This window comes from Lissotriton helveticus, chromosome 8, assembly GCF_964261635.1.
Source record: "Lissotriton helveticus chromosome 8, aLisHel1.1, whole genome shotgun sequence".
Taxonomy (NCBI): domain Eukaryota; kingdom Metazoa; phylum Chordata; class Amphibia; order Caudata; family Salamandridae; genus Lissotriton; species Lissotriton helveticus.
This window is the reverse complement of record NC_136069.1, coordinates 429,182,457-429,210,048: the sequence shown is the minus strand read 5'-3', so window position 1 is coordinate 429,210,048 and position 27,592 is coordinate 429,182,457. Positions and strand designations below refer to the sequence as shown.

The following is a 27,592-nucleotide window of genomic DNA, read 5'->3' as shown; positions in this document are numbered from 1 at the left end:
CCCTCTCTCTCTCAGTAAGCGACTCCAGATGGTTCAAAACCAGGCCGCCAGATTGATTCATCGACAGCCGCGTTGGCAGTCAGTAAGGCCCCTGTTAAAACAACTTCACTGGCTCCCCATCTTCCAACGAGTAACATTCAAAACGGCCTGCATCATCTTCAAGTCCCTTCACGCTCGTAGCCCCCAATTTAATAACAACCTCTTGCCTAGATACACTCCCTCTCGCAACCTCCGGTCTGCCAATCTCCATCTCTTGATCATTCCCCCTTTCAAGCTCCAACGCCAGGGAGGACGCAGGTTTGCAACCCTTGCTTCCAGACTCTGGAACTCTTTTTCCTTGGAAATCCGCTCCTGCACCAATCTCCTAGTGTTCAGGAGACAGCTTAAAACCTGGTTATCCACTCAGGCCCATGAATAATCCTCTGATTGCCAGAGCATCTGCTAGTCAGCGCCATGAAACCTCTGGGTGTACGAGCGCTATATAAAAAAAAATATGGTTAACATTGTTGTTGTTAACTGTAGTGTCTCTGAGTGCAGCTTTAAACTTCCATGTATACCTGGCAAGTTCTCCCACATGACAGGCCTAAAACGTCTCTTTTACTGCATGTAAGGTCCCCAAAGGTAGGCCCAAGCAGCCCCAGGGGCAAGGTGCAATGTATTTAAACAGTAGGACATGTACTGGTGTGTTTTACATGTCCTGATAGTGAAATACTGCTAACTTTGTTTTTCACTATTGCAAGGACAATCACTCACATAGGTTATCATTGGAGCTGCCTTCTAACATTCTACAAGTGTAACTTCCAGTTGGAAAGAGATAGAGATTTGGAGTTTGGAGTCCCTGAGCTCACAATCTAAATATACATCTTTTAGAGAAGTTGGTCTTTAAATTGCATGTTTGAAAGTGCCCCTTTGAGAAAGTGGGCATTTTCTTGCTTTACCATTCTGTGCCTCTGCCTGCCTATGGAATCCACGTCTGAGGGAGGGTGACAGTTTGACTGTTTGTGCATTCACTCTAAACAGCCCCACAAAGGGAGCTGAGGCATACCCTGCATATCCTGATGGCCCATCAACAGGCTGATGGGTCTTTCAAAGCTAGAATGGTAGAAGGAGTTGTCCCTGACACCTGAATAGGGTTGTGCCTCTCCTCACACAAAGCTGTCTCCACCCACCTGTAGTGTGTCTGGAGCCAGGGCAGGGAAAAGCAGGATATGTGCACTACAAATACTTTCCTTTGAAGTTTGCCTACTTCAGAGGCAGAAACTGGTATAAGTACTGGAGCTGTGACACCATAACTTCAGAACACTTCTGCCACGAAGAAGAACTGGGGAAGCTGTCAGGAGGGTCTACCAATTTGCTGTGTGCTTTGTTGTGTTGGCATGCTGCTTGCTTCTTCTGTCTTGGGCAGTGAAAGGACTGGGCTTTGCTTTCTACATTCTGCTAGCCAAGGTTCTCCACGGGCTTGTGTGTGCTTGCCTCTTGTTAAGAAGTCTCAGGGCCATCAAAGACTTCATCTGCAGCGGTTCAGTGATAGAATATCGATGCTAAAAATATCGATGTCTAAATACAAAAAAAGAAATATTGACAACAAAAATATCGACTCCAGTACCTTAACAGGTGAGTATAAAAATATTGAAGCAAAAATATCGAAGTTAAAATTATAGATGTAACAAATATCGATTAAAAATATAAATAAAATAATATATGTTAAATATATAAAATATGAATATAATCTTTAACAAAATTAATTACATTTAATATACATTTTAACTAAATATAAAAAATAAACTCAATTTAAAAACATATCACTACACAAACCTAATAATTTATACATATATTACCGTTAAAATAATGTATCAACTATTATTTTTTAAAAATGTTAAACTTTCAAATTATATAAAAATAAAATATATACATATATCAATAACTTAAAATAAAAATAACCATTGTATATTTAATAAAAACATTTAACAATTTTAAAAAAAAACATACATTTCGCAATACAATAAAAACAACCGTAGGGAAAATGTTGGATAGTGGAATAATTAAATTGCCTATTCCAACTCCAGTGAGTGCAACAGTAGGGACAGTGTTGGATAGCGGAGGGATTAAAATTACTATTCCAACTCCAGTGAGTGCAACTTTAGGGAAAGTATTGGATAGCAGAGGGGTACACATTACTAATCCCACTCCAAACAGTGCAACAGTAGGGAACATTTTGGATAATGGAGTGGTAAACATTACTATTCCCACTCCAGTGAGTGCAACAGTAGCAAAAGTGATGGATAGCGGAGGGGTCAAAAATACTATTCCCACTCCAGTGAGAGTCCAACAGTGGGGAAAGTGCTGGATTGCAGAGGAGTAAACATGACTATTCCGACTCCAATGAGTGCAACAGTAGGGAAAGTTTTGGATAGCGGCGGGGTAAATATTACTATTCCCACTCCAGTGAGTGCAACAGTAGGGAAAGTATTGGATAGTGGAGGGGTTAAAATTAAACTTTTTAATTATATAAAAATAAAATATACAATAACTTAAAATAAAAAATAACCATTCTATATTTAATTAAAACATTTAACTATTTGAAAAAAGTAAAATATACATTTCACAATACAATAAATACAACAGTAGGGAAAATGTTGGATAGCCGAATGATTAAATTGCCTATTCCAACTCCAGTGAGTGCAACAATAGGGACAGTGTTGGATAGCGGAGATATAAAAATTACTATTCCCACTCCAGTGAGTGCAACTTTAGGGAAAGTATTGGATAGCAGAGGGGTACACATTACTATTCCCACTCCAAACAGTGCAACAGTAGGGAACATTTTGGATAATGGAGTGGTAAACATTACTATTCCCACTCCAGTGAGTGCAACAGTAGCAAAAGTGTTGGATAGCGGAGGGGTCAAAAATACTATTCCCACTCCAGTGAGAGTCCAACAGTGGGGAAAGTGCTGGATTGCGGAGGAGTAAACATGACTATTCCGACTCCAATGAGTGCAACAGTAGGGAAAGTTTTGGATAGCGGCGGGGTAAATATTACTATTCCCACTCCAGTGAGTGCAACAGTAGGGAAAGTATTGGATAGTGGAGGGGTTAAAATTAAACTTTTTAATTATATAAAAATAAAATATACAATAACTTAAAATAAAAAATAACCATTCTATATTTAATTAAAACATTTAACTATTTGAAAAAAAGGAAACATACATTTCACAATACAATAAATACAACAGTAGGGAAAATGTTGGATAGCCGAATAATTAAATTGCCTATTCCAACTCCAGTGAGTGCAACAATAGGGACAGTGTTGGATAGCGGAGATATAAAAATTACTATTCCCACTCCAGTGAGTGCAACATTAGGGAAAGTATTGGATAGCAGAGGGTAAAACATTACTATTCCCACTCCAAACAGTGCAACAGTAGGGAAAATTTTGGATAATGGAGTGGTAAAAATTACTATTCCCACTCCAGTGAGTGGAACAGTAGGGAAAGTGATGGATAGCGAAGGAGTAAAAATTACTATTCCCACTCCGATGAGTGCAACAGTAGGGAAAGTTTTGGATAGAGGCGGGGTGAAATTACTATTCCCACTCCAGTGAGTGCAACAGTAGGGAAAGTATTGGATAGCGGAGGGGTAAAAATTACTCTTCCCACTGCAGTGAGTGTAACAGTAGGGAAAGTATTAGATAGCAGAGAGGTAAACATTACTATTCCCACTCCAGTGAGTGCAACAGTAGGGAAAATATTGGATAGCAGGGGGATAAAAATTACTATTCCCACTCCAGTGAATGCAACAGTAGGGAAAGTGTTGTATAGCAGAGAGGTAAAAATTACTATTCCCACTCCTGTGAGTACAACAGTTGGGAAAGTATTGGATAGCGGGGGGGGGGTAAAAATTACTATTCCCACTCCAGCGAATGCAAAATTAGGGAAAGTGCTGGATAGCGGAGGAGTTAAAATTACTATTCCCACTCCAATGAGTGCAACAGTAGGGAAAATGCTGGATAGCAGTGGGGTAAAAATTACTATTCCCACTCCAGTGAGTGCATCAGAAGGGAAAGTGCTGGATATCGGAGGGGTAAAAATTACTATTCCCACTCTAATGAGTGCAACAGTAGGGAAAATGTTGGATAGCAGAGATTTTTTTTTAATAATAACATTTAAACAATAGAAACAATTTAAATAATCTTAAAAATAAATAAACACTATTTTAGAAATATCAGATTAAATATATTAAACATTAACATTAAATATATTAATTACAGAAATGTACAAATATTATCTAAAATAAATTAAGAAATACATGTATAAACAATATTTATTTAAAAGAAGCAAATATTAACACACATAAAAAAACATATTTAAAACATAAATGCACTTATTTTATTTCCTACCCTAAAACACCATACCAATATAACAACACTTCAACATTTGTATTTAAATGTATTTCCATAATTAACATAATTAATAATGACTTTATAAAATATTATTAATAAAATAAATAATAAACATTCATTGAATACACATTCTTTAAAACTATTATATGCACAACACACACCTAAAATGAATTACACCATTACCATAATTAATTCCTAATTAATACATTTAAATTAATTACCAACTAATAATTAATTTTTAACCATGTATACACTATCAAAATGTAATCGTTGTATAAATTGTGTATATATGTGGTAATTGTCTATTATGCATTTTTATGGCCTGAATGGCCGAAATAAAATTTTTACAAACAGACAAACAATAATTAATTAATCAATGAAAAATAAATTACTTCCCACCCTTCCCACCATTTTCACCTATAAACACCACAACAGTCACCTAAAACGAACAACACAATTAACATAATTAATTGCCAATTAATTAATTAAAATTAATTAACAACTAATTATTAAATAATTAAGAATAAATGAGTGTACACATTTAATACTATAACATCTCAACTCAATAAATGTTAATAAATAAAAATTATTCAATAAATGTAATAAAATTAAATTATTTCCTACCCTATTCCCCTATAAAACCACAACCCACTACGGAACTAATAACGCAAAATTCAAATCAAAAATAAAATAATAACTAATAAAAATAATAAATACATTTTATATAATTAAATTACTTCCTGCCTTATTCCCCTATAAAGCAATAACCCGCTACGGAACTATAAACGCAAAATTCAAATAAAAAGAACTCAATAACTACAAACATTTTAACACGTATAATAAAAATACAAACAATTCTTATACAAAGAATACACACATCACACACATATAAAATATATACTAAAATACATAACATTAATAAAAAATAGATATTTTTAACATCTATATTTTTGCAAACGATATTAAACACTTCAATATTTTTTAATGTGATATTACTTACCTAAAAATAGATATTCTTACCCATGAGAATTTGTCTGTCGATATTCTTGACCCATGATATTTTTGCCACGATATTTGTGCAATTCAATATTTTTGACTCTATGTTTTGTCTCTGCACCATGTGCAGCCTCTGAACTTCTGAGAATTCTGACCTGCCAAGTGGTGACAATTCCAGTTCTGGGCCCTAGGAGGTGGTTTGGCTGCTATAGAACCAAGAACCAAGAAAATCTACCCATTGAGTCCCAGCGCCGGTTTTCCGGACACAGTACAGCTGTGCGGTTGAAAAACCAACACATTGCTGCGTTGTGGCTGAAGAATTAACGCAGCGCCTGCCATGTGGCTAGCATATTGCTGCAGCCTGATTTCTGAGCACCATGTCACCGATGTCCGTGACACATGCTCCAACTCCAACGTGGGCCCTGCTATGCGGCTGAAGAAATCAATGCATCACCTGCTTCATGGCTGGGAAATCGACACAGCGCCTGTTCCGCCACCGCATTGACCCAGCGCATCTGGATTTTAGATGTCTCATCCCTGTGCGCCAAGTCCTTCACCCATATGGCCCAGCAGAAAGGAACCAAAGCTGCGTGTCAGGAGATCAATGCATCACCTCCCCTTGCAGTAAGGAATCAATGTATCACCTCCCCTCACAGTAAGGAATCAACGCATTACCTCCCATGACTTCCAAGAATCAATGCATAACCTCCCCTGTGCTGCAGTAAGAAACCAGCGCATCACCTCCCCTAGCAGTAAGAAATTAATGCATCCCCTCCCCTGGCAGTAAGGAACCGACGCATCACCTCCCTTGAGAGTAAGGAATTGACGCTTCATTCTGCTATTCCAGCTCCTCACCTCACCTCTCCTGCTTCTGCTTTTGTCTTTGATTTTGATACATCCTAGTTACTTTGTGACTTTAAGGAATCAATGCATAACCTCCCCTGCGCTGCAGTAAGAAACCAGTGCATTACCTCCCCTAGCAGTAAGAAGTCAATGCATCCCCTCCCCTGGGAGTAAGAAACCGACTCATCACCTCCCTTGAGAGTAAGGAATTGACGCATCGTTTTGGTATTCCAGCTCCTCACCTCACCTGCTTCTCCTTTTGTCTTTGATTTTGATGCATCCCCGTTACTTTGTGATAAAAGTGACGCATCTATCGCTTCCTATGGACTGGACTGTTTTGAACCTTTTGAAAGTGATATCTTTATTTGTTTATGTTTGATTTTTGTCACTTTAGTCTTGTTTTAGTCAGATAAATATTGGCTATTTCTCTAAACTAGTGTGGGGTCCTTTTGTAGTGTTTTCACTGTGTTACTGTCTGTATTTACAAATGCTTTACACATTGCCCCAGAGATAAGCCTGACTGCTCATGCCAAGCTATCAAGGGGGTGAGCAAGGGTTATTTTAGCTGTGTAATCCCCTTACCCTGGCTAGAATAAGGGACCCTACTCGGAAGGGGTGCAAACCACTGCCAACTAAAGACCCCCATTTCTAACAGTGGTGGTCATCGCATCGTTGAGGATAGGACTTGTGTTTGTACTTTACATAAAGTGATTGGTGTACACTAGTACCAGGTCGCAGACAACTACCCAACCACAGACTTTCGTTTTTTAACTTGTTGAGTTCGGATACTTTTTGAGCTTTCTGCTACAAGCATTTCTCAGTCTAGAGAATCATCAGTCGCACCTGCAGATTTAGTATTTGAGGAGGAAAGGTTGGAGTCTTACAATGTGCAGCAACCTAAGCAAATCTGCAGGGACCTCAAAGTCCAGTTTAACCGCATGCGTGCGGGCGGAATTCCGCTCGTACGCTGACTTTTTCAAAAGCGCATGTTACGTGACGAGCTGGGCTCGTCATGAGCGTGCGAGGAGGCTACCTCATGACGAGCCCAGCTCGTCATCAGCGTCGAAGGGGTTAAAGGCCTCACCAGAAAGGAAGAGCTACAAAAGGTGCAGAGGGCCTGGGCTGCCAGGAGTGCCAGAGGGCATTCTGAGTATCCTGTTGGGGAAATTGAGTAGCAAGCCTTAGTGACGATGTACTGATGGTTCATGATCTACCTGGGGGAAGTTGCCCTCCAGGGCAGGTAGCAGTGCCTTTTCTAAAGGTCTGTCCCCAGTGGAGCTGGAGGACAGGCGTTAGGTCAGGAGGCATGAGATGGACCTTGAAAGGCTTAAGGTGCAGAATCAGGTGAAGCTCCAGTCGGAGAAGATAAGGCTCAAAATAGAAGAGAAAAATATGGTCATGGATCAGGAACTGAATTTAAAGGAGCTGGATTTAAAAGCCAAGCAGGTTGAGTCCAGCACAGATGGTGGCAGCGGTAATTAAGTCCAGTTTGGGCAGAGAGTGCACATCCCTAAGAGCTTGACACAGGATTACAGCAAGGAGAGAGACATAGATATGTGGTTTATGGATTATGAGGCAGTCTTACACATGCACCGGGTCCCTGAGAGAGATTGGAGGGTGGGTCTTTGGAAGCATTTTGCTGTGGAGGATCAGAGTACTTTGTTGGCACTATGGTGACCAGAGGCGCTTACCAACCCAGAGATGAAAGAAACCCTGATCAAGAAATATGCCTTACTCCTGAGAAGCACAGGGTCAAGTTTAGGGAGAGCAAGAAGCTTGAGTCCCATACAAGGCTGGAGTGTGCTGATACTTTTTGTGGAGCACTGGATGGTTGAGTGAAGGGCAGCAGGGTAACAGATTCTCAAGGGCTTTACAATTTGGTGGCACGGGAGCACTTGTGTGGTCTGTGTTTTTCAGAGCTGTGCCAGAACTTGATTGAGAGCAAGCTGACTGACACCAGGAAGCTTGCTATGGAGGCGACCGCTAGCTCAGAAACCAAAAGGCGCTTGTGCATCTTTCAGGCCAATTTTCCTGCTCAACATGGAGGTTAATGTATTGGCTGAGATATTGGCAAATCACCTGAGTAGGGTCACCCACAAACTGGTACACCCAGATCACTTTGGGTTCATGTCTCAGAGGGCCAGGAGACACAACCTGAGACACCTATTTGATTGCCGGGAAAGGCACTAGGTGATCCAGGAACCTGTTATCCTTCTGGCTTTAGAGGCCAAGAAGGCATTGTACTCCCTGGAATTATCGTATCGACATATCATTCTGTGTAAAATGGGGTTCGGCCAGGAGTTTTTGGCTTGGGTGCGGTTGCTATAGACAGACCAGAGAGCCCAGGTGAGGGTCAACGGCACTTTCTCTGCAGGCTTTTTTACTGAGGCTGGGAATGAGACATGGCTGCTCGCTCTCTCTGCTCCTCTTTGTGAGCGTCCTTGAGCCGCTGGTGGAGTGGGTGAGAAAAGATGCTCTGAAGAATCAACTGAACCCCCATTTGAAAAGAGGTCATGTCATATGCACATGATATTCTCATTTACCTGAAGGAGCGTGGCAACTTCCTCCCCAGTGTGTTAGAGTTCCTTCCCATATTTCAGATATACACAGGCATTCATATCAACTGGTGGGTAATTTACCCGATCACCCCCTGGAAGGAGGCGTGGCAAGATTCCACTAATATAACCTCCTGGAGGATTCCAATATCTTAGTTTATATAACCACCGACCCACACGACGTCCACTGACAAAATCTGGGAAGGGTATACGAGGAATTAAAGATAGATGGAGCTCATTAGAGAAAACTGCCTATATCTCTACTAGTTAGAGCAGCATTATACAAGATGATTACACTCCAGAAATTCCTCTACCTCCTCAAACATACTCCCCATGAGGTGCAGGATGACTTCTTCTGGGCAGTGGAGTCTGCCACACGCACAGTGCACCATGGTTAGCCAATTACACTCTGACGTGGGGCCCTACAAGGGGGGGATTGCTCTCCCGAGCCTAAAAAATTACTACTGGACGACCCAGCTGCTGGTTGCAAATGAGTGGGCCTTCACATCACTGACAGAGCTGGCATTAATGGCTGACAGGGGGTAAACGTCATTTACAACGCGGTGTTTACACCGCACAACCTTTACCACGCTGCCATTACAACGCAAGTCATTACTACGACTTGCGCTGATTGGCGCTCTTGGTTAAGGAATATTGTGATTTTCTATTCCAACACCTTCCCTACTGCTACGTGGGCTGGAGTTGGAATAGAGAATTATAATAATCCTCAATCCGAACCCTCCAACGCAAGTCGTTGTAACGACTTGCGTTGTAAAATCCGCCATGTAAAGTACCGCGATCAAAATGATCGCGTTGTACTATCATACATCCCTGACAGGGAGGCAATGGACAATGTGAGCTACCTCTATCTGCTGTACGGAAAGGGAGATCCCCAAAAAGTCCAGATTCCAGAGGTCAAAATGGAAAGCAGCTATGAGAACAATGGGATGGGAGTCAAGGTTACGACTAGAAACGCCACTATGTGAGGCTGACATAATAACGATAATGAGGGACCTGATAGCCCTGACAAAGTTGGGGGGCATATGGGAGGAGGATAAAATGGTACCTTTTGGGGAACTGAAGTTGAGATACGACTTGGCCATACCCAATTTCAGAGATATCTACAGGTACAACAGACACAAACATTTATGACAAACTGTCAATGTCCCCTGGACAAAATGAAAGCCAGATGGGAAGCAGATCTGGGGGCAGCAGACTGGGCAGACGCTTGCTTCTACCCAAAGGTGATCACAATTAAAGCAGGGTTCCACCTGGTACAACCTAAAATTTTACACAGAGCCCACTATAGTAGAACAAGACTATTTCATATGGGTAGAATCATTGAAGATCGGTGGCTTAGGAGGTCTGCTGAATCAGGGACTTTGGTTCATACGCTGTGAAGCTGCCCCGATTAGGAACATTCTGAGAACATGTGGAGTACTATATATTGGAGGTGGTAGAGGACAAGATAACATCCACCATGCCTTTGGCAATGCTAGGTCTGTAGGGAGATATCATATTATCTAAATATGATTTACTGATTTGTAACATAACCCTGGCAATGGCTAATAGAGAGGTTGTACAACTGTGGGGGGCAAATTCAGCTCCGAGTCTGGCTAAATGGGCTCTCAATATGAACTGGTGCAGCAAGGTAGAAGCCACTGTTTTTAAGACATGAGTGTGCCCCAAATACATTTGATAAGATCTGGTCCAAATAGAGAGACACACAGGAAAGCATTATGGAACTCTGAGTGGGGAAGATAGCAGAGCTGGAGAGGTGGGGGGAGGGGTCCGAATATATGGAAAAATTGAGACCATTGCAGGTGTATCGACCAATAAAGACAACTCGGTTAGGAGGGACCCCAGAAGAGTTTATGAGTATTAATGCTATGAGGTTACCGACTGTTCCCTATCGATGGGGTAATATGGTAAGCTGTCAGAACTATTGTCATTTGACTGTGGTTTCCCACCACCGCCCATATTGTTGGAAAAAACAACAAAAAGAGATATAAAAATAGGCATAAAGCATAACTTTGCCACGCATGGGAAAATGGGGGGTTTGCTGTCAGTTCTAGGGGTGCTCCTTATTCACAAGATCCAGCGGGCAGGAAACGGATGTATGACGATACAACGCGTTCTGTTACATTGCGAGCTTGACAACGCAAGTCGTTACATCGACTTGCACTGGAGGGCGCTGGACTTAGGTATAGTGTGAATTACTATTCCAACTCCAGTCTACGTACAGTAGGGTAGGTGTTGGAATAGTAAATTACACTATTCCTTAGTCTAGAGCGCCCTCCAGTGCAAGTCGATGTAACCACTTGCGTAGTTAAAACTGTGATGTAACATACCGCGTTGTAATGGATGCGTGGTAAAGGATGTTTCTCCCAGGAATCTCAAGAAGGTTCTTGTACTCCCAAAATGTCCATATATCTCCTTAGGGCCTTTTGCAGTGCACACCTGAGTATGAGTATCCCAGGAATACCCACTCCATGACAGAGACATTGTAGCACAGACCATAGCAATGTCTGTGCACGTTCCTCCAAGATTGCTTATCGTTTGTTGGTTACGATGTTGTGTAGTTAGAGTCAGGCTTCATTCATGAGGTGGAACCTGTGGGTAGACCCGCTCCCCCTTCCTCTAATATTAAGCTTTACCAGGTTTAAGCTTACCCCTTCTTATTTACCAATTGTTATACATCGCCCTACCCCTAAGCCTTACCTTTACCCTTCTCAGTTTGTTGTTTCCAATTTTATTGTATTTTCGAGTTTATTACTGGTAAATTATTGCATCTCGGGGTAATAGCCCCCAAAATAGCATGTCAAGGCTTAAACATAGTGGGGAATGACTGACTGTGGCAAGAGTGACTAATTTATTTTTATTTATTTGTTTGAGTTTTATATAGCGCTGGCTAGAACCAAGGGTATCAGAGCGCTTTAAATATTTTGAGAGGAAGTTTACAAGTATATGATGACATCAATTAGAGTTTAAAACAATCATACAGAAAAGCAAAAAAAGTAAATGAAGTCCACAGTATGGATACATAAACATACAGCAAACCATCATTTGGGTGGAGATAAAGAGTTAAAAGGGACAGGTTCGAGTCTGCATAGTCATTAGGTGAGGGCATACCCACAGGCCAATATATAACACATGATGTTGCCATCGTGTAAGTTTAGTGTGGGAGAGCCCTGGAAACCATTTGGTGAGAGGGCAGCAGAGCCAAGGACTAAATGAAGAAAGACCATTAGTTCTCTGAATACAAATACTGATACTGAATGTATTTCTAATGGATTTTACATTTCAGTTATTGCGAGATTAGAGAACTAGTTCACTTCAGAAATGTTATCAGTCATTCATATTGTAGTTATGTGTGTTATGAGTATATCAAGTTGCTGCAAGCTAAACAGAGTCAGAAGAAGTCATTTCTTAGAAGATAGAAGTCTTAATCTTCTGGTAGGAAGATGCGTATTATATATTGTTGCAAATGTTCTCTGCTCATCTTTGTGTTTCAGGAGCTCTGAGAGGCTTAAGTACTGCTGTATAAACCTTTCAGGTATAAAGGAAAGGCAGATGCGAGAGTACTCCTGTCGGGTATTCGAGGTCACTAAACAAGTAACTCATTTCGTGCATTGTAAAAGGCACAAAAAGGGAAAGAAACGGGCTATTGTGTTCAGCCCTCTCTAAAAAAAAGCCCTGTGATGGGGTGTACAGAATGATGAAATAGGAAGAATTGGAAGATGGCGAGGCTAAATTGACTTTAAAAGAGTTAAAGCTGTATGCTCACCCTATTTGACTTGCTCCAAACTCATTTGAGTGCTGTGCTACTCTTTGTGCAGTGAGTGAGAGCAGGTCATGTTGACCAAAAGCAGAGCAGCGTTCGCTCGTATAAGCGCTCATCTTGAATTGCTAATAAACATTTTTAATGTTTACAAGTAGTTGATATCATTCCTTCTACTGTTTTATTGGCACACAGAAACAAATACACAGATGTAATTTAAAATTACCTCGGGGGGGAGGGGTGGCTACTACTTAATATAGTTTATTAGTAAGGTTGCCGAACCTTACTGGAAAGCTGTGCCTTTAAAACAAGTATTCAGAAAACGGGGGATTTTACCTATGCCTCTATTTTTAATATCAAGTAATTACTCTTTATAAGGATAAACCAAGATTCAATTAGTTATCCTGGCATGTTTATTATGTCATTTTATTTATCCATCAATCATTTTTTTTGATTCATCAGAGAAAGTACAATATCAACTCAACGTTTTGCCATACATTTTTTTCAAAATATTCAAAAATAATAGACATTACAAAAAACAATTCACAAACACAATACTGATTGTATACAAAATGTGATCAAACAACAACTTCATACAGTTACCAAGGGACAATTGGACACACAAAATTGTTTATGCAATGGTAAATCAATGACCATCATTTGTTGCTTAATGCGGAGCAACAAAGTTTTTTTACAACGTGAACAATGCCCCTACACTCTGAACTATATCATATTTCATCAAAATGAATCAGAGTGTAAAAATGCCAAATAAATCAGAGCATGAATGCCAAATAAATCAAAGCATGGTAGCTCAAAGTGAATCAGAGCGCAGATGCCTCTGATTCACTTTGAGCTACCATGCTTTGATTTATTTGGCATTCATGCTCTGATTTATTTGGCATTTTTACACTCTGATTCATTTTGATGAAATATGATATAGTTCAGAGTGTAGGGGCATTGTTCACGTTGTAAAAAAACTTTGTTGCTCCGCATTAAGCAACAAATGATGGTCATTGATTTACCATTGCATAAACAATTTTGTGTGTCCAATTGTCCCTTGGTAACTGTATGAAGTTGTTGTTTGATCACATTTTGTATACAATCAGTATTGTGTTTGAGAATTGTTTTTTGTAATGTCTATTATTTTTGAATATTTTGAAAAAAATGTATGGCAAAACGTTGAGTTGATATTGTACTTTCTCTGATGAATCAAAAAAAATTATTGATGGATAAATAAAATGACATAATAAACATGTCAGGATAACTAATTGAATCTTGGTTTATCCTTATAAAGAGTAACTACTTGATATTAAAAATAGAGGCATAGGTAAAATCCCCCGTTTTCTGTAGACATAGAGGCCCTACCTACCCTCTTTCCCAAAGGGCCCAAACCCCCCTCTTTCTAAAAAATTTAAAACAAGTATTAGCACAGCCAGTAGGTTTCACCTATGTGAGAGCTATTCGCTTTGCCAATGTCTTTTAGCAAAGATGTACAGCAGCGTGGAATGCATCAGAGTGAAGTGGAACAACAGGGCATAAAGTGGAGTGGCTCACAGTACAGTGGAGTGTAGTAGAGTTGTGTAGAGTGAAGTGGCAGAGAGTAAAGTGCAGTGGTCTGGAGTGGAGTGGACTGGTGGAGAGCAGTGTCGAATGGCATAGAAGAAAGTGGCTTAGAGTAGAGTAGAGCTGAGTAGAGTGGAGTGGAATAGAGTGGAGTGCAGTGGAATAGAGTTGAGTGGAGTGGGGTAGTCTAAAGTGGCGTGGAGTGGAGTGGCTTAGAGTGGTGTGGAGTGAAGTAGTGTTAAGTGGTGTTAAGTAAAGTGGCATGGTGTGGAGTAGAGTGGCATAGAGTAGAGTGGTGTAGAGTATTCTAGTATGGAGCAAAGTTGCTTAGAGTGGCATTGTGTGGAGTGGGGTAAAGTGGCTCTGTGTGAAATGGAGTGGCATTGCATAGAGTAGAGTGGCATACAGTAGAGTGGAGTGGCATAGAGTGTTGAAGAGCGGTATACAGTGGAGTGGTGTGGAGTGGAGTGGAGTTGCATAGAGTGGACTGGTGTGGAGTGCAGTGGCATGGAGTAGAGTGGCGCAGAGTAGAGTGCAGTGCCAAAGAGTGCAGTGGCATAGAGTGATGCAGAGTAGCGTGGAGTCAAGTGCAGTGGCACAGAGGGCAGTGGTTTAGAGTGCAGTGGTTTAAAGTGTTGTGGTGTAGAGTGTAATGGTGTAGATTGTAGTGGTGCTGGATAGAGTGCAGTGGCATAGAGAGCAGTGGCATAGAGAAGAGTGGTACAGAGTAGATTGCATTGGCGAAGACTACAGTGGCATAGAGTAGAGAGCTAAAGAGTAGAGTACAGTGGCGTAGAGTGGAAAAGAGTAGAGTGGCATAGAGTGGTGCAGAGTACAGTGCAGTGACATAGAGTACAGTGGTGCAGAGTTGATTGGCGGAGAGTGCAGTGGCATAGAGTATAGTGGTGCAGAGTAGAGTGCAGTAGCATAGAGTGCAGTGTCATATAACAGAGTAGAGTGTAGTGGCATAGGTTGTAGTGGTGTAGAGTAGAGTGATGCAGAGTAAAATGGTGTGTAGTGCAGTGGTGTAGAGTGCTGTGCTTTAGAGTAGTGTAGTGTATAGGTAAATGGTATAGAATGCAGTGGCATAGAGTGATGCAGAGTAGAGTGGCATATAGTGCATTGGCCTAGAGTGTAGTGGTGTAAAGTAGAAAACTGCAGAGTAGAGTGCAGTTGCATAGACTAGAGTGGTGCAGAGTAGAATGTAGTGGCGTAGAGTCGTGGTGAGTAGAGAGCAGTAGCATAGAGCAGAGTGGTACAGGGTAGAGCGCAGTGGCGTATAGTAGAGTGGTGCAGAGTAGAGTGATTGAGAGAGCAGTGGCATAGAGTATCATGGTGCAAAGTAGAGTGCAGTGGCGTGGAGTAGAGTGGTTTAGAGTAGAGATCCAGGGTAGAATGGCGTATTGTGTAGTGGTAAAGAAAGAGCTGTGGCAGAGAGTAGAGTGGTATAGAGTGCTTGGCCTAGAGTGTAGTGTCGTAGAGTAGTAAGGTGCAGAGTCGAGTGTAGTGGCGTAGAGTAAAGTGGTGCAGAGTAGAGTGCAGTGCCTTAGAGTAAAGTGGTGCAAACTAGAGTGGCCTAGAGGGCAGTGGCATAGAGAAGAGTGATGCAGAGTAGTGTAGTGTGTCGCAGAATGCAGTGACATAAAATGCAGCGGCATAGAGTGCTGTGGTGCAGAGTAAAATGCAGTGGCGTGCAGTTGAGTGCAGTGGAGTAGAGTGGTACAGTGAATAGTAGAGTGGTGTAGGATGCAGTGGTGTAGAGTGCAGTGGCTTAGAGTGGTGAAAAGTAGTGTGTCATAGAGTGGTGCAGAGTAGAGTAGAGTGGCAGAGAGTGAAGTGGTGTAGAGTATGGTTGTGTCAAGTACAGTGGTGCAGATTAGAGTTAAGTGGTATATAGTGGAGTGGTGCAGAGTAGAGTAGAGTAGCATAGAGGGCAGTGATACGAAATACAGGATAGAGGTGTGGAAGGAAAAAGAAGCAACAGGGAAGGGGATCAGGTGGGAGAGAAGAGACACTTCATGGACGGGAAAATGGGAGGCGGACTAAAAACATAAGCACTCATATGGAGTGCTTGAACACAAAAAAGTAGCTCCAAAGATGGGATAAGTGGAAGTATTTAGTCTGTGCTCCAAGGTAGGGCCAAACACAAGGAGAGGACATGACACAGGCATGCCAAGACAAATGAGAATGAAGAAAATGAGAATGACGCTAAAGTTAACAAATGGTAAGTTATGGGTGGGCTGTAAGCCCACAGTATGTAAATAAAATGTCTTGTAAAGACCGCTCATACGTTGTCTATGTGAAACCTAAAAATACATAGGCACACCAATCATTAAGGCTACTGAAGGCCCTGCCCATGTGTGCAATCTGGCATCCATATATTGATCTTCATTGCACTAGTCATGTTACTTCTTCACATGAACATTTTGTCACTGCTGACGGTGCGTATGTATTAGGAGTAGTATGAGTAGAGGTGGAAAGGGGTGTGTGCATAAAAGAATAGCTCACCCCAGGTACACTAACTTGAGTGGCCTAAAATATCCTTCTCTAGCTACGACTTTATAGTCTGTTGTTTTTATTATAGCATCGGAACCAAGCCAATAAAGAACCCTGTGGGATTCCTGTCTTACACTCACCCTTTTCCACCTCTACTCCTATTACTCCCAACACATGCTCCCTCCATACCTCCTATCTCACATTGGCAAAAAGAGAAGACCTCCTGCAAAGAGTCCCCTCATGGGGCCTGTTGGGCATTGCAGGGCCAGCCCAAGGAGGAGCTGCCCTATGATGAAGCATGACACCACTTGGGGTGTGTGGGGGCCCTTGCTCCTAAAGGAGCTACTCCCCATCTGTCCTTTCTGCCACCTGGAAAATAACCTTCTCCTCCCCCCCCCCACCATATCCCTCACCCTGCCGCCATTAGGAACTGCATACCTTTGTTCTTTCTATTGACACATAGGGACGCATATGCTGGGCCTGTAGAGACCCAGTCCCTCTCCTTGTGATTTATATTAGGTTCTCAAGGAGCTCTGTCAACATGGCCTAAAAGGCTTCTAACCACAGGTTCTCAAGTGTTGCTATGTCATTGCAGTGGGTTATGACATTTAGAAACTGAAATAAACGATAGAGGTTCTGTCTGAGAGCCATACATAACAATTTGAGTGAGTCTTGATCACTTGTATAGAACATGATAAAGAATGCGACCTTACTCCGCATCAATCTGTTTTCAAAATAAATACATGAGTACAATCAGCGGTGTAACAGAGTTGAAACCAGTTGGTTTCCCATTCTGGCAGCTGTTCTTGAGCAAGAACAAGATTCCGGGCCAGCTTCACGAAATCGCCCCACCTGCCTCCTGGTGCAGTGTGCACATATTAGGATAATTGACTGGAGCTGCTAATGCTTCACTTCATAACAATGAGTAAATACTTTTGACTTAGTTTTGTCATGATGTGAAGTCTTAAGAAACTTCTGAGCACACTGTTCCTCATCAGAGTGAACATACACACACTCAATGTGTCACTTCACAAGATATTAAGAGATAAACAGAGAGTTCAGAATATGTTTGCCTTTCTAAAGCTCTGTTTGTGTGTAAGATATGTAAGTACTCTGCCATACGCTTTCAGAATGTCAAGTGTTGTTTATTACACTTACACGAATTATTTATATAGCACAGGACACTAACTGGACATTTGGGTATTTTAGTACTTAATACGTGTTTATTGGTATCCAACAGAATCCATGTTAGCACCATTATAATAATGAAAGAGTGAGTTAAAATCGGTAAGGTTTTCAATTCATCAGTGTTGGTGGTGATCTTTGAAAATGGTGGGCAGAATACTGTCTAGGAGGTTACCCCATTTGTTTTTAAGATTTGCCTTGATAGGTCACCATATGTTAAGACTTATCTACATTGTGGTAGCACTAGCATTTTTTTATGGGTACCTCTTCATACCAAAAATTGCAAACAATTTTCCAGTACCAGAATTTTCCATTGATACTGCCCATATATCACAGGTGGACTGTATGTCAATTATTACCTTAAGTATTTCTGAGCCAGCATTTTACCATTGTGTGCTTTCCCCGACCAAACCCCTCATCCCAAATATGCCATGGCTGCCCTCTCTGAGGCAAAGAATTAACCTCCAGTATGTCAGCACCAGCATTTTGCCATAGGTGTCACCTTAAGTCAAGCATTATAACCAGTGTTTCAGGGTCTGCATTTTCCATGGATGACTTCCCGTATACCTAGAATTACCTTCTGTGTCCCAGTGCCAACATTTTGTGTGAATAATCTCCAATATGCCAGTAGCATGTTACCTTGGGAGCAGCCATAAGCTCATAATTAGGGTGACTACGCCATGGACAGCAGCAGACTCTCAATCATAAGACAGGCAAACAATCACATTTTCATTCACTCACACACGCTTACTCTCTTACATTTACTCTGTTCCTCTCATTCACTGTAACTCACTCTCACGTACTCATTCTCACTCATACTTCCTCCCACTCACTGTTACTCACACACAGTGGCGGGCGGCATTGCTCACATGTGGGTGGTTGCTGGGGGGTCATGTGGGTGAGTCGGGATTGCGGTAGGAAGCTGAGCGGGAAAAAAACTAATAACAACTTACCTTTCCGCCGGATCCCACATCTCTGCTCCTGCCTCTGACTTCAGGAACAGGAAGCCAGGTTCCCTCCAATAAGCCAATCACAACGCTGCCGTGCACCATTGTGAATGGTTTGAGCGCCGTGACATGGCACTCAGCCAAGGGCTGGAGGGGTAGGCATGTTCTCCATGCAGGCTGTAATGCAGTCTGCATCGAGAATGGGGAAAGTGCCGTGATTGGTTTGGGCGGCCTAAGAGGGCCGACCAAAGAGTTGTTGCACACTTAGGAGTGGGCAAACCACTCCTCCCCTACCCTGCCCAGAGAGCAGAGCAGTCCCGCCTGCCTGCCCACCCGCAAAGCAGCACGATCATAAAATGATAATAGCTGAAAGTTAATATAATGTTATGTTTTTGTTTCAGCACTGCTTGAAAGCAGTGGGGCGACACTCCTCTGCCATAGTGAAGGAGCCGCCACTGCTCACACACAAATGTACTCATAGTCCCTGGTTCTTACTCCCACTTACAAACACACACACCCTTTCACACTCACTGACTCTGGACAGCTGCACCTGCTGCATCATTGATAGCTACACCACTGACTCACTGCCATGCCCTCTCGCAATCTCCAATCACTCACACTCCATTACTCAGTCCATTACTCTCACTTTCGCTTATTCATGCCATCTCTCAAACACAGGTTCTCCCTTTCACCCCGACTGGCACTCTCAAACACACTAACACACACAATCACTCACAAACACATACAGACATATGCACAGAGAAACAACTTTTTTTTAAACTTAACTTCCTTCATTTGCTGGCAACTCAGATGCTTCATGGCAGCAGCAGAGCAGGAACAGCTCTGGACATTAGAACCAGCAAGCCATGATTCCCACTGAGGCCCCAGACAGAGCGGCAAGGCCAGGCTTGGAAAGAGGAAGACAAACCACAATCCCTCTCCCATGTTCTTCTTGATAGGACTTGAACAACAGCACTATAAGAAGCTGAGGATCATGTCACTGCTTCTCTATGTGACTTTTCATTGGTCTCAGGGATGCACCGATGTGCGCCCTGGCTGCCACATTTTAGCAAACATACTGTGCTGCCTGAGACATGAACAGTTTATCTGCTACATAAAATGGACTTCGCCTATGTGAAGGGAACATAGTTGACCTACCCCCCTCATGTGCAATCCAGACATCCACATACAGAGTGCAGTCTGTTTTAACACAACACTGTTTGCTGGATCATGCTTCAGACCCTTCAGTCCCTCCTGTCATCAGGAGCCTGGAGACAAGGCCGAGAGGGCTGACCTGCACACTGATAGTGTTAACAGTACTCACTTAAACCATTAGCAGCCCAAAGCCCTTGATAAGGACCAACCACTGAGATTCATACCCTTTCAGCTGTTTGACGCAGGCTTTAATCACTGACCAATTTTACCAGAAATGTAAGAAAGACCAGCAGATGACACAATAATTTCAGCAATGTATGCATTCACACTGTTAGCTGCATTACAAAAGATACTAATCTATAATATGCTGCACTTGGTAGGATGCCCTTGAATCCTTTAAAATGTTTTAAGGTTATTGAAACTTGTGCTTAGATATTACTCCTAGACCTCTCCATCAAGTGCATTAACCTTCAAAAATTATCTTACCACAGATCTGCAGGATTAAAGTATAAATCTGCAAAAGAAACCTTAAAACCATAAGCTATCATAAAATGTAAAACATAAAAAGCAATCGGTGCACCACTATTTGACAATTATACAAAGTACAAGATCTGTATCCAGAGTCGTATTCTTCAAATCTTCCTTTTTATTTTAAATCACAATTGGTGTTAGTGTGACAGGCAACATGTAGAGTGGATCAGCCAACACATTTCGTTTATTACAATGGACTTCTTTAGAGCATATGCAGTCATATTATAAGAGGCGCCACTGTATCTGGGACAAATTGTAAGTTGTCAGCTATCATGTGACTGAATGCAGAACAAATGAGTCACTATAAAGCAGTTGTAACCAGCTTTTTTTTAATCACAATTGCAATAAGTGTACTGGACATCTTTAGTTATAAATACGTAGGGTCCTACACAATTAAGGGCGGCCCAAAGCACACAGTCCCATCCACTCAGCACCGTAATACGTGCTGAACTTGTGTTTACCAGGTGATCCTCCTAGTTCGTATCCAAAAATGAACAAAACGCCTTGGCTGATCCACTCTACATGTTGCATGTCACGCTAACACCAATTGTGATTTAAAATAAAAAGGAGGATTTGAAGAATACGACTCTGGATACAGATCTTGTACTTTGTATAATTGTCATATAATGGTGCACTGATTGCTTTTTATGTTTAACATTGTATAGTCCAGTTAAGGACCGTACCTTGATAGTGGGTGCTTAGATCATGTGTACACAAACTTTGGGATAATACCCTCTATTTACTGCTTTTGGGGATAGCAGGTTAGGGGCTAGCTTCTACAGGGTTTCAATGTCAAATTGTTGTATCTCACTATCATAAAATGTAAAAAAAAATTTGTGACTAATTAAGTTAGTCCAAACAGCTTTACTTGTGCTTCGGGACTGGTGGTGATACAGTATGCAAATGCATTGAACATTATATATGTTTCACTTGTTGCAAATTTCTTTGGTGACAGAGGTTTTTCAAATTAAGTGATTCCGCCCCTTACACCATCCGCTTTCTGCCACTCCCCAACCACCCCTAATTAATTGGTTCTGAGACTGTAGTTTTTCAACTTCCTGCATTAGATATAATACAGTATTTCCATGAACTAATTGTAAAAATGACCCAATGTAATCCTAAAAGATCTAAAGCATAACACATTGTATTTTTATACGTAGGTATATTTTTGAGGGTGAGGCTAGTTTTTTTACCATGAACTTTCAAAATGTTGATAATAAGTTCCGAAGTAACTTAAATAGTTCAGGTGCCTGACTTTCAACCAAATATTGGAATTGCCCAAAAAGTCCTACTCACTCATTTTTAGTCCTTGACAGACTGTTTTGGGATCTCTCGCCCCCTTCATTCCCGAGCCCTCACACTATGCCTTCACGCCTGGTTATGTGGTATCAGTTTTTTTCGCCACTGCAGAATGTGGTCCCACATACTGCGCGACATACTTGACCCATTCACAGGACAACTTACCAGTGACAAGTGCTGCCCCACTAACTTACTCCCACCATGAGAGCCAGGGTGTCTTCATCGGGCGGGACAGACTGAGTACTAGCAGGCAGTACTCCAGTGGCGGCTCCTCTGTTATGGTGAAGGAGCGTCGCCCCCCAGCTGAAAGCCAGCAGAGGCCAGGACAAACAAAATGATAATAATACGCATCGTCGGTGGGGCGCGCTGAGTCAGACAGCGCCTACAGGTTCCAGGAGTCAGCGGGAGCCACAACGGACTGCCAGCCCCTCCCCTTCCCGCCGGGGGCTTTGAAAACTGCTCGCGCCTCCCGCTCCGCGGGAGACGCATCGTCGGTGGGGCGCGCTGAGTCAGACAGCGCCTACAGGTTCCAGGAGTCAGCGGGAGCCACAACGGACTGCCAGCCCCTCCCCTTCCCGCCGGGGGCTTTGAAAACTGCTCGCGCCTCCCGCTCCGCGGGAGACGCATCGTCGGTGGGGCGCGCTGAGTCAGACAGCGCCTACAGGTTCCAGGAGTCAGCGGGAGCCACAACGGACTGCCAGCCCCTCCCCTTCCCGCCGGGGGCTTTGAAAACTGCTCGCGCCTCCCTCTCCGCGGGAGACGCATCGTCGGTGGGGCGCGCTGAGTCAGACAGCGCCTACAGGTTCCAGGAGTCAGCGGGAGCCACAACGGACTGCCAGCCCCTCCCCTTCCCGCCGGGGGCTTTGAAAACTGCTCGCGCCTCCCGCTCCGCGGGAGACGCACGGGCTAAGCCCGGGCAAAGGGCGGGCCCTCTGTGGCCCTCGGAGGCCAGAGGAGGCCGGGGCGGGCCACCCCACTTGGTCCTAACATAAGAGGTACAGAGACACCATACAGTTTACATATTTATGTTCTATTGTCCAGTGTCGTCGACGGGCCATACATAGTCCTCCCATGATGTCTTTTTGGGAAGAGCTCAATGCCGTGTGCGGCACTAACTATGTCCCTGATATATTAACCCCCCCCAGACTGGGCAAAGACAATGATCTCATAAACTGTACCACCCAGACTGTGCCTGTATCCCCTGATTTAATCCAATTCAACAATGAGGAAACTCCATTAAATGTTAATCTAATGTGTTGTAGCTCCCCATCCCTCCCTGCCAATCCAATTGTGTTAACGTCACATAAAGCAGGGTCTACATTAAATAATCCTGTTTCCCCCTTTCAATCGACCCTATTGGCCGAATTTGAGCGATTGTTGAATGCTGCTTTGTTACCCCTGGTCACTAAAATTAAGGAGTTGGGAGACAGGTTGACCAGTGTTGAACTAATAGTAAAAAGGTCTTACCCACCAACTGTAAATTCTGCTGTTTCCCCACGTTCCACGCTCTGTATAAACCCGGACAAGCCTATTCCTATTGAACTCAGAAAAGCACGAACAATTGACCCTGCCCTGAGTATACCCTTCCCAAGGGGCCATAATAACACTCCTAACCCCACTAGTGCCCCTTTTAAAGCCCCTAGATATCCTCAGCCAAGAAGGCATAGAATTAATTTACCCCCTGAAGCTGCCCCCTACGTGTCCGTTCTTTCCGGGGTGCCTGAACTTGGTCAGGGAAATCACGAAACAAGCGAGGAGCTGCTAAATAAGACCATCTTTTGGCTTCACAACAACAGACCGCTGCCGCCCGCCCTAGATGGCGGAATTGTGAGCGTCAGGAGGGTGGGGTGGTTAGGCAGACTGCCTAAAGACATCTCGGGAGATCTGATATTGATCAGATTTAAACACAGGAACATTGTCCCCTTTTTAAGACTTTCTCAACAAAAAACCCGGTGATGCCCCTATTTCTACTTGGGACTTGCTCGATTTTTACCCGGGTCCCAGAGTAATGAACAATAACAATTGGTGAAAGGGGACTCTGGCCACCATGTGTTTTATCATTTTCATACTCAGACATGTAAAATGGAAAAAGCCCATCATGTTCTTAATAATTGTATATATGTATCTTGTCGTACATGCTATGTCATTTTGTAAGGCCTAATTGATTGCTCCTTTTCTAGTTAACTTTTAATCACTCTAAGATTGGTTTTCCAGATCTTGCTTTTTAATTGGTTACCATTTACTTATTTTAATGAATTGACCAAATTGTTTGTTTTAAATTATTTTTGTAATTGTATGTTTGTATGATATTTTATGAAACTCTTCGCTTATATGATATTTCATTGCTGAATATCGAATAAAGCATATTTTGAACCTTACATGTTATTTATAGTCTTGATTAGTTTATGTGAACGTTTTATATGATTTATGGTGACGCAATTAAATAGGCAGGACTTTTAAAAAAATATATTTTAGCCGGAATCTTTCTTTCACGGTACCTGATGGTACTGGGTGGTTCATCTACATACAGCATACAATTCTGGGCTTGTAAAATAGAAACTTTGTTCATTTTACTGTCACGTGCAATCCCTCAGTTCAAAGAATACAGCATAAAACAGGCCCAGAATGATTTTGGACTGTCTATCTTCTTTCTTTGCAGGTTCCGTTTGCTTGCAGGGGTTTGAACCCAGCTTGAGTATGATAGCTCAGATTAACCCCTTGATGGCGGGAATGGGCCTGGTACCTCAAGCACTAGAACTCCCAGTCGTGAAAGAAATAATTCACTGCAAAGACTGCACCCTTTTCCCTCCAAACCCCAGTAAGTAACACGTGGCTCTTCAACTTTTATTTCATTTCACGGTTTATAAATATAATTTGGTTTTATGACTATTATTTTTTGGGAAATTTCAGTTTTTTAATTTACTTTGTCCTTCGCAAATTACTTGAAATATTGCCTTTGAGTCTTTAAATAAAACTTTTTAAATACATTTGCAATGTCTAAGCAAGCATGACTAGAAAGGAGTGTGCCATCACGTCACCATACATTGCCTTAGTGCTCTTGACTTATTATTAACCTTTATGATTTACCTAATGATGTAGCTACGTCATGCGACATTGAATTTGAAGGTAAGTCAAGAAAAATTTATTAATACAAGTCAGTTTAAAAAAAATGTCCAGAGAATTTTTGGTGGAGGGCTTAACAGGCCACCCAAACTTTCTTTTCCTTTTCAAGTTCATTTTAAAGTTAGGTAAAGGCCTGGGTGTGTGTGTCTGTGTCTGTGTGGGGGGGGGGGGGAGGCATAGCATATAAACCGAGCTGGGTATTCAGGTAATTATGTATAAGACATGCCCCAACTGGACCGAACAAGCACTCTTTTACCTTAAATCTTTTGTCCCTACGTGTTGCATTCTGCTCAGTGCAAAAACGTAGTAGTTACTACCCTCAAACAAGGCAGTAAAAACGTAAATGGCTGTGCTGCACTGTGAGGTCACGGTCTATTAAAGATATGCAAAAATCTATTGTACCTTATAATCTAACTCAGAATGTTGAATTTGCTTCATTGAAGTAGAACACCTATGGGGTTTATTCACAAGAACGTGTGATAACTACCGCAAGAATAACGTAACGCAACTTTCAACATTGCAGCCCGTCGCTGGGAAACAACTCTGTGACAACATGGAATTCACAACACAGCAGTAGCATGCGATACTCTGCCAACACCGCGGCCAATGCCCGTGACACAACCACCTCGAAGGAGATAAAAACGCCAACCCCAACGTGAAAAAACCTGCGATGGGCAAAAGCGCAATTAGAAAACAGTGACAACCAGCACGAGGGCAGCAATACACATTCGCAATGCGGGAAAAAGCACAAGAACAGCAAATTGAAAATGCCACAGAACAAAATCCAACAACAGCGGAGTACCACAGATGCGCCCTGGCCAACTGCAGAGGACTACATGTACACCGCAATTACCTAGCACCGTGGAAGAACAGAACCGACAAGCACACCGCATGAAAGAGACCAGTGGCAGACAAATCAGAGCTGCACGAGCGACACACCCACCATGCAGCATACGCACATAGGCAGGAGTGCACCTCGACATTCACAACATCCCGGTACGAACAGCACCCCCACCACATTTGAACACAGGACACATCTGATTCTGCAAATGTGCATGATCTGGCAAATCACATCTGAAATCGCAGGGAAAAGTAACATTAAAATGTACAAATACAAGCATAAACCTGCAAATATGTTTTATTCACACATGCAGTGCATTTGGACATTTACTACTGTTGCTTGATTGCCATGGACGTCCACAATGTGACTTGCTCATGAGAAGTAAGGGGCCCATTAGGATGGCGGGCGGATTGCCCCCGCCAGGCGGGCGGTAGCCACCGCCAGCCTGGCGGGGGTAATCCGCCCGCCATCAGCACCTAAATACCCCCCCGCCATATTAGGATGGCGGGGGGACCACGGCGGACGGAAAGACCCGGTCGCCTTGCGGCCGGGGCGGAAAAGGTTTAATATGGTGGCAGTGTCTATGAGACACCACCAACCATATTAACATGGGCATGTACAAATGCTTTTCATGGAAAGGCATGCGGAGACAGCCTGCGAGGGCCCGTTGCTGGCCCCCAGGGACTCCGGGGGGTGGGGGGTGCACATGGGGGGTACCTATGGTACCCCCCAGCATTACAAAGTACAACGGGGCAGGCACCGTGCGGTGCCTGTCACGTTGTGCTTTGTAATGCATTGCATGTATCTTCAGCATTGCGGCGGGCGGTGCATTCAGCACCGCCCGCCGCAATGCTGAAGATACAGGATGCGCCCGCCACTGTGGCGGGCGCATCCTAATGCCCCCAACGGGACCCCCGCCCTTATGGCGGGCGGTCCCTAGACACGACAGGAAGACGGGCGGACAAAGCCCGCCCGTCATCCTAATGGGCCCCTAAGTGTCATTGATGGTATTCCTACGGGCCATTCCTACCGCTGCTGCAGTGGGATATGGCCCACCTGCCCCATCACCACCATCATCGTCCGGTACCTCTGGGACTGGGATCCATGGGGCCCTGGTGCGAACACAGATGTTGTGCAGCACGCAACATGCAACGATCAGCTTGCACACGATGTCTCGGCTTCCCACCTGTGCCGTCCAGGTACCTGAAATGTGACTTCAACACGCCAAATGTGCGTTCCACAATGCCCCTGGTGCGTATGCGGGCCACATTGTACTGCCTCATGGCGGGTGTGTTCGGATCTCGGAGGGGTGTCATCATCCAAGGGCAGAGTGCATATCCTTGATCTCCTGTGACAGTGCAGGGAGAAAAGAGTCAATACTTGGTTCGGCCGAATGTGATGGCAGGTCCACCAATCCTGTGACGCCTGTGCTGGCTGTGTGTGGGGTGAGTGTAAGCTAGTCCACAGAGAGTAGCTGATGCTGGCAACTACACCAACAGTCATCAGGCACCCAAAAATGCAATGTCAGAACTACAAGGGGGATGACACGAGTCGCACAGTGCTAGTGGCCCTGGATGCACAGCGGGCGAAACAGGCCCACTGCTACGGGACGCTGACCTGCGAGGGACTGGGGTAGGGTCATGTGGGCAGAGCAGTGCCTCAAATGTGTTATGGCTGCGTTTCGCATCTCCACACGTTCAACTGTTCAACTGTTGTGTGGCACCATGTAATGTCTATTTGGGGTGCAGGGGTGGTCCAGGATTACCATGGAGTGGTGTGGTCGTGTCTGGTAGGTGGTCGTGTTGTTTGACATGTTGATTGTGGTTTGGTCACGTGTGCATGCCCACAGTTGTGCATTGTGCTTTGGAGGCAATGC

General features: G+C 43.3%; 1 protein-coding gene across 6 annotated transcripts in view; it reads left to right on the top strand.

The window, feature by feature from the left end:
- Window positions 1–27,592, top strand: part of ENOX1 (ecto-NOX disulfide-thiol exchanger 1) — a 2,394,477-nt gene that overhangs the window by 1,834,624 nt on the left and 532,261 nt on the right. For all 6 annotated transcript variants that reach the window (XM_078657297.1, XM_078657294.1, XM_078657296.1 and 3 more), the window contains one exon: window positions 24,412–24,570. In XM_078657297.1, coding sequence (XP_078513423.1) covers window positions 24,412–24,570 — 159 coding nt within the window. The remainder of the gene's footprint in view (window positions 1–24,411; window positions 24,571–27,592) is intronic.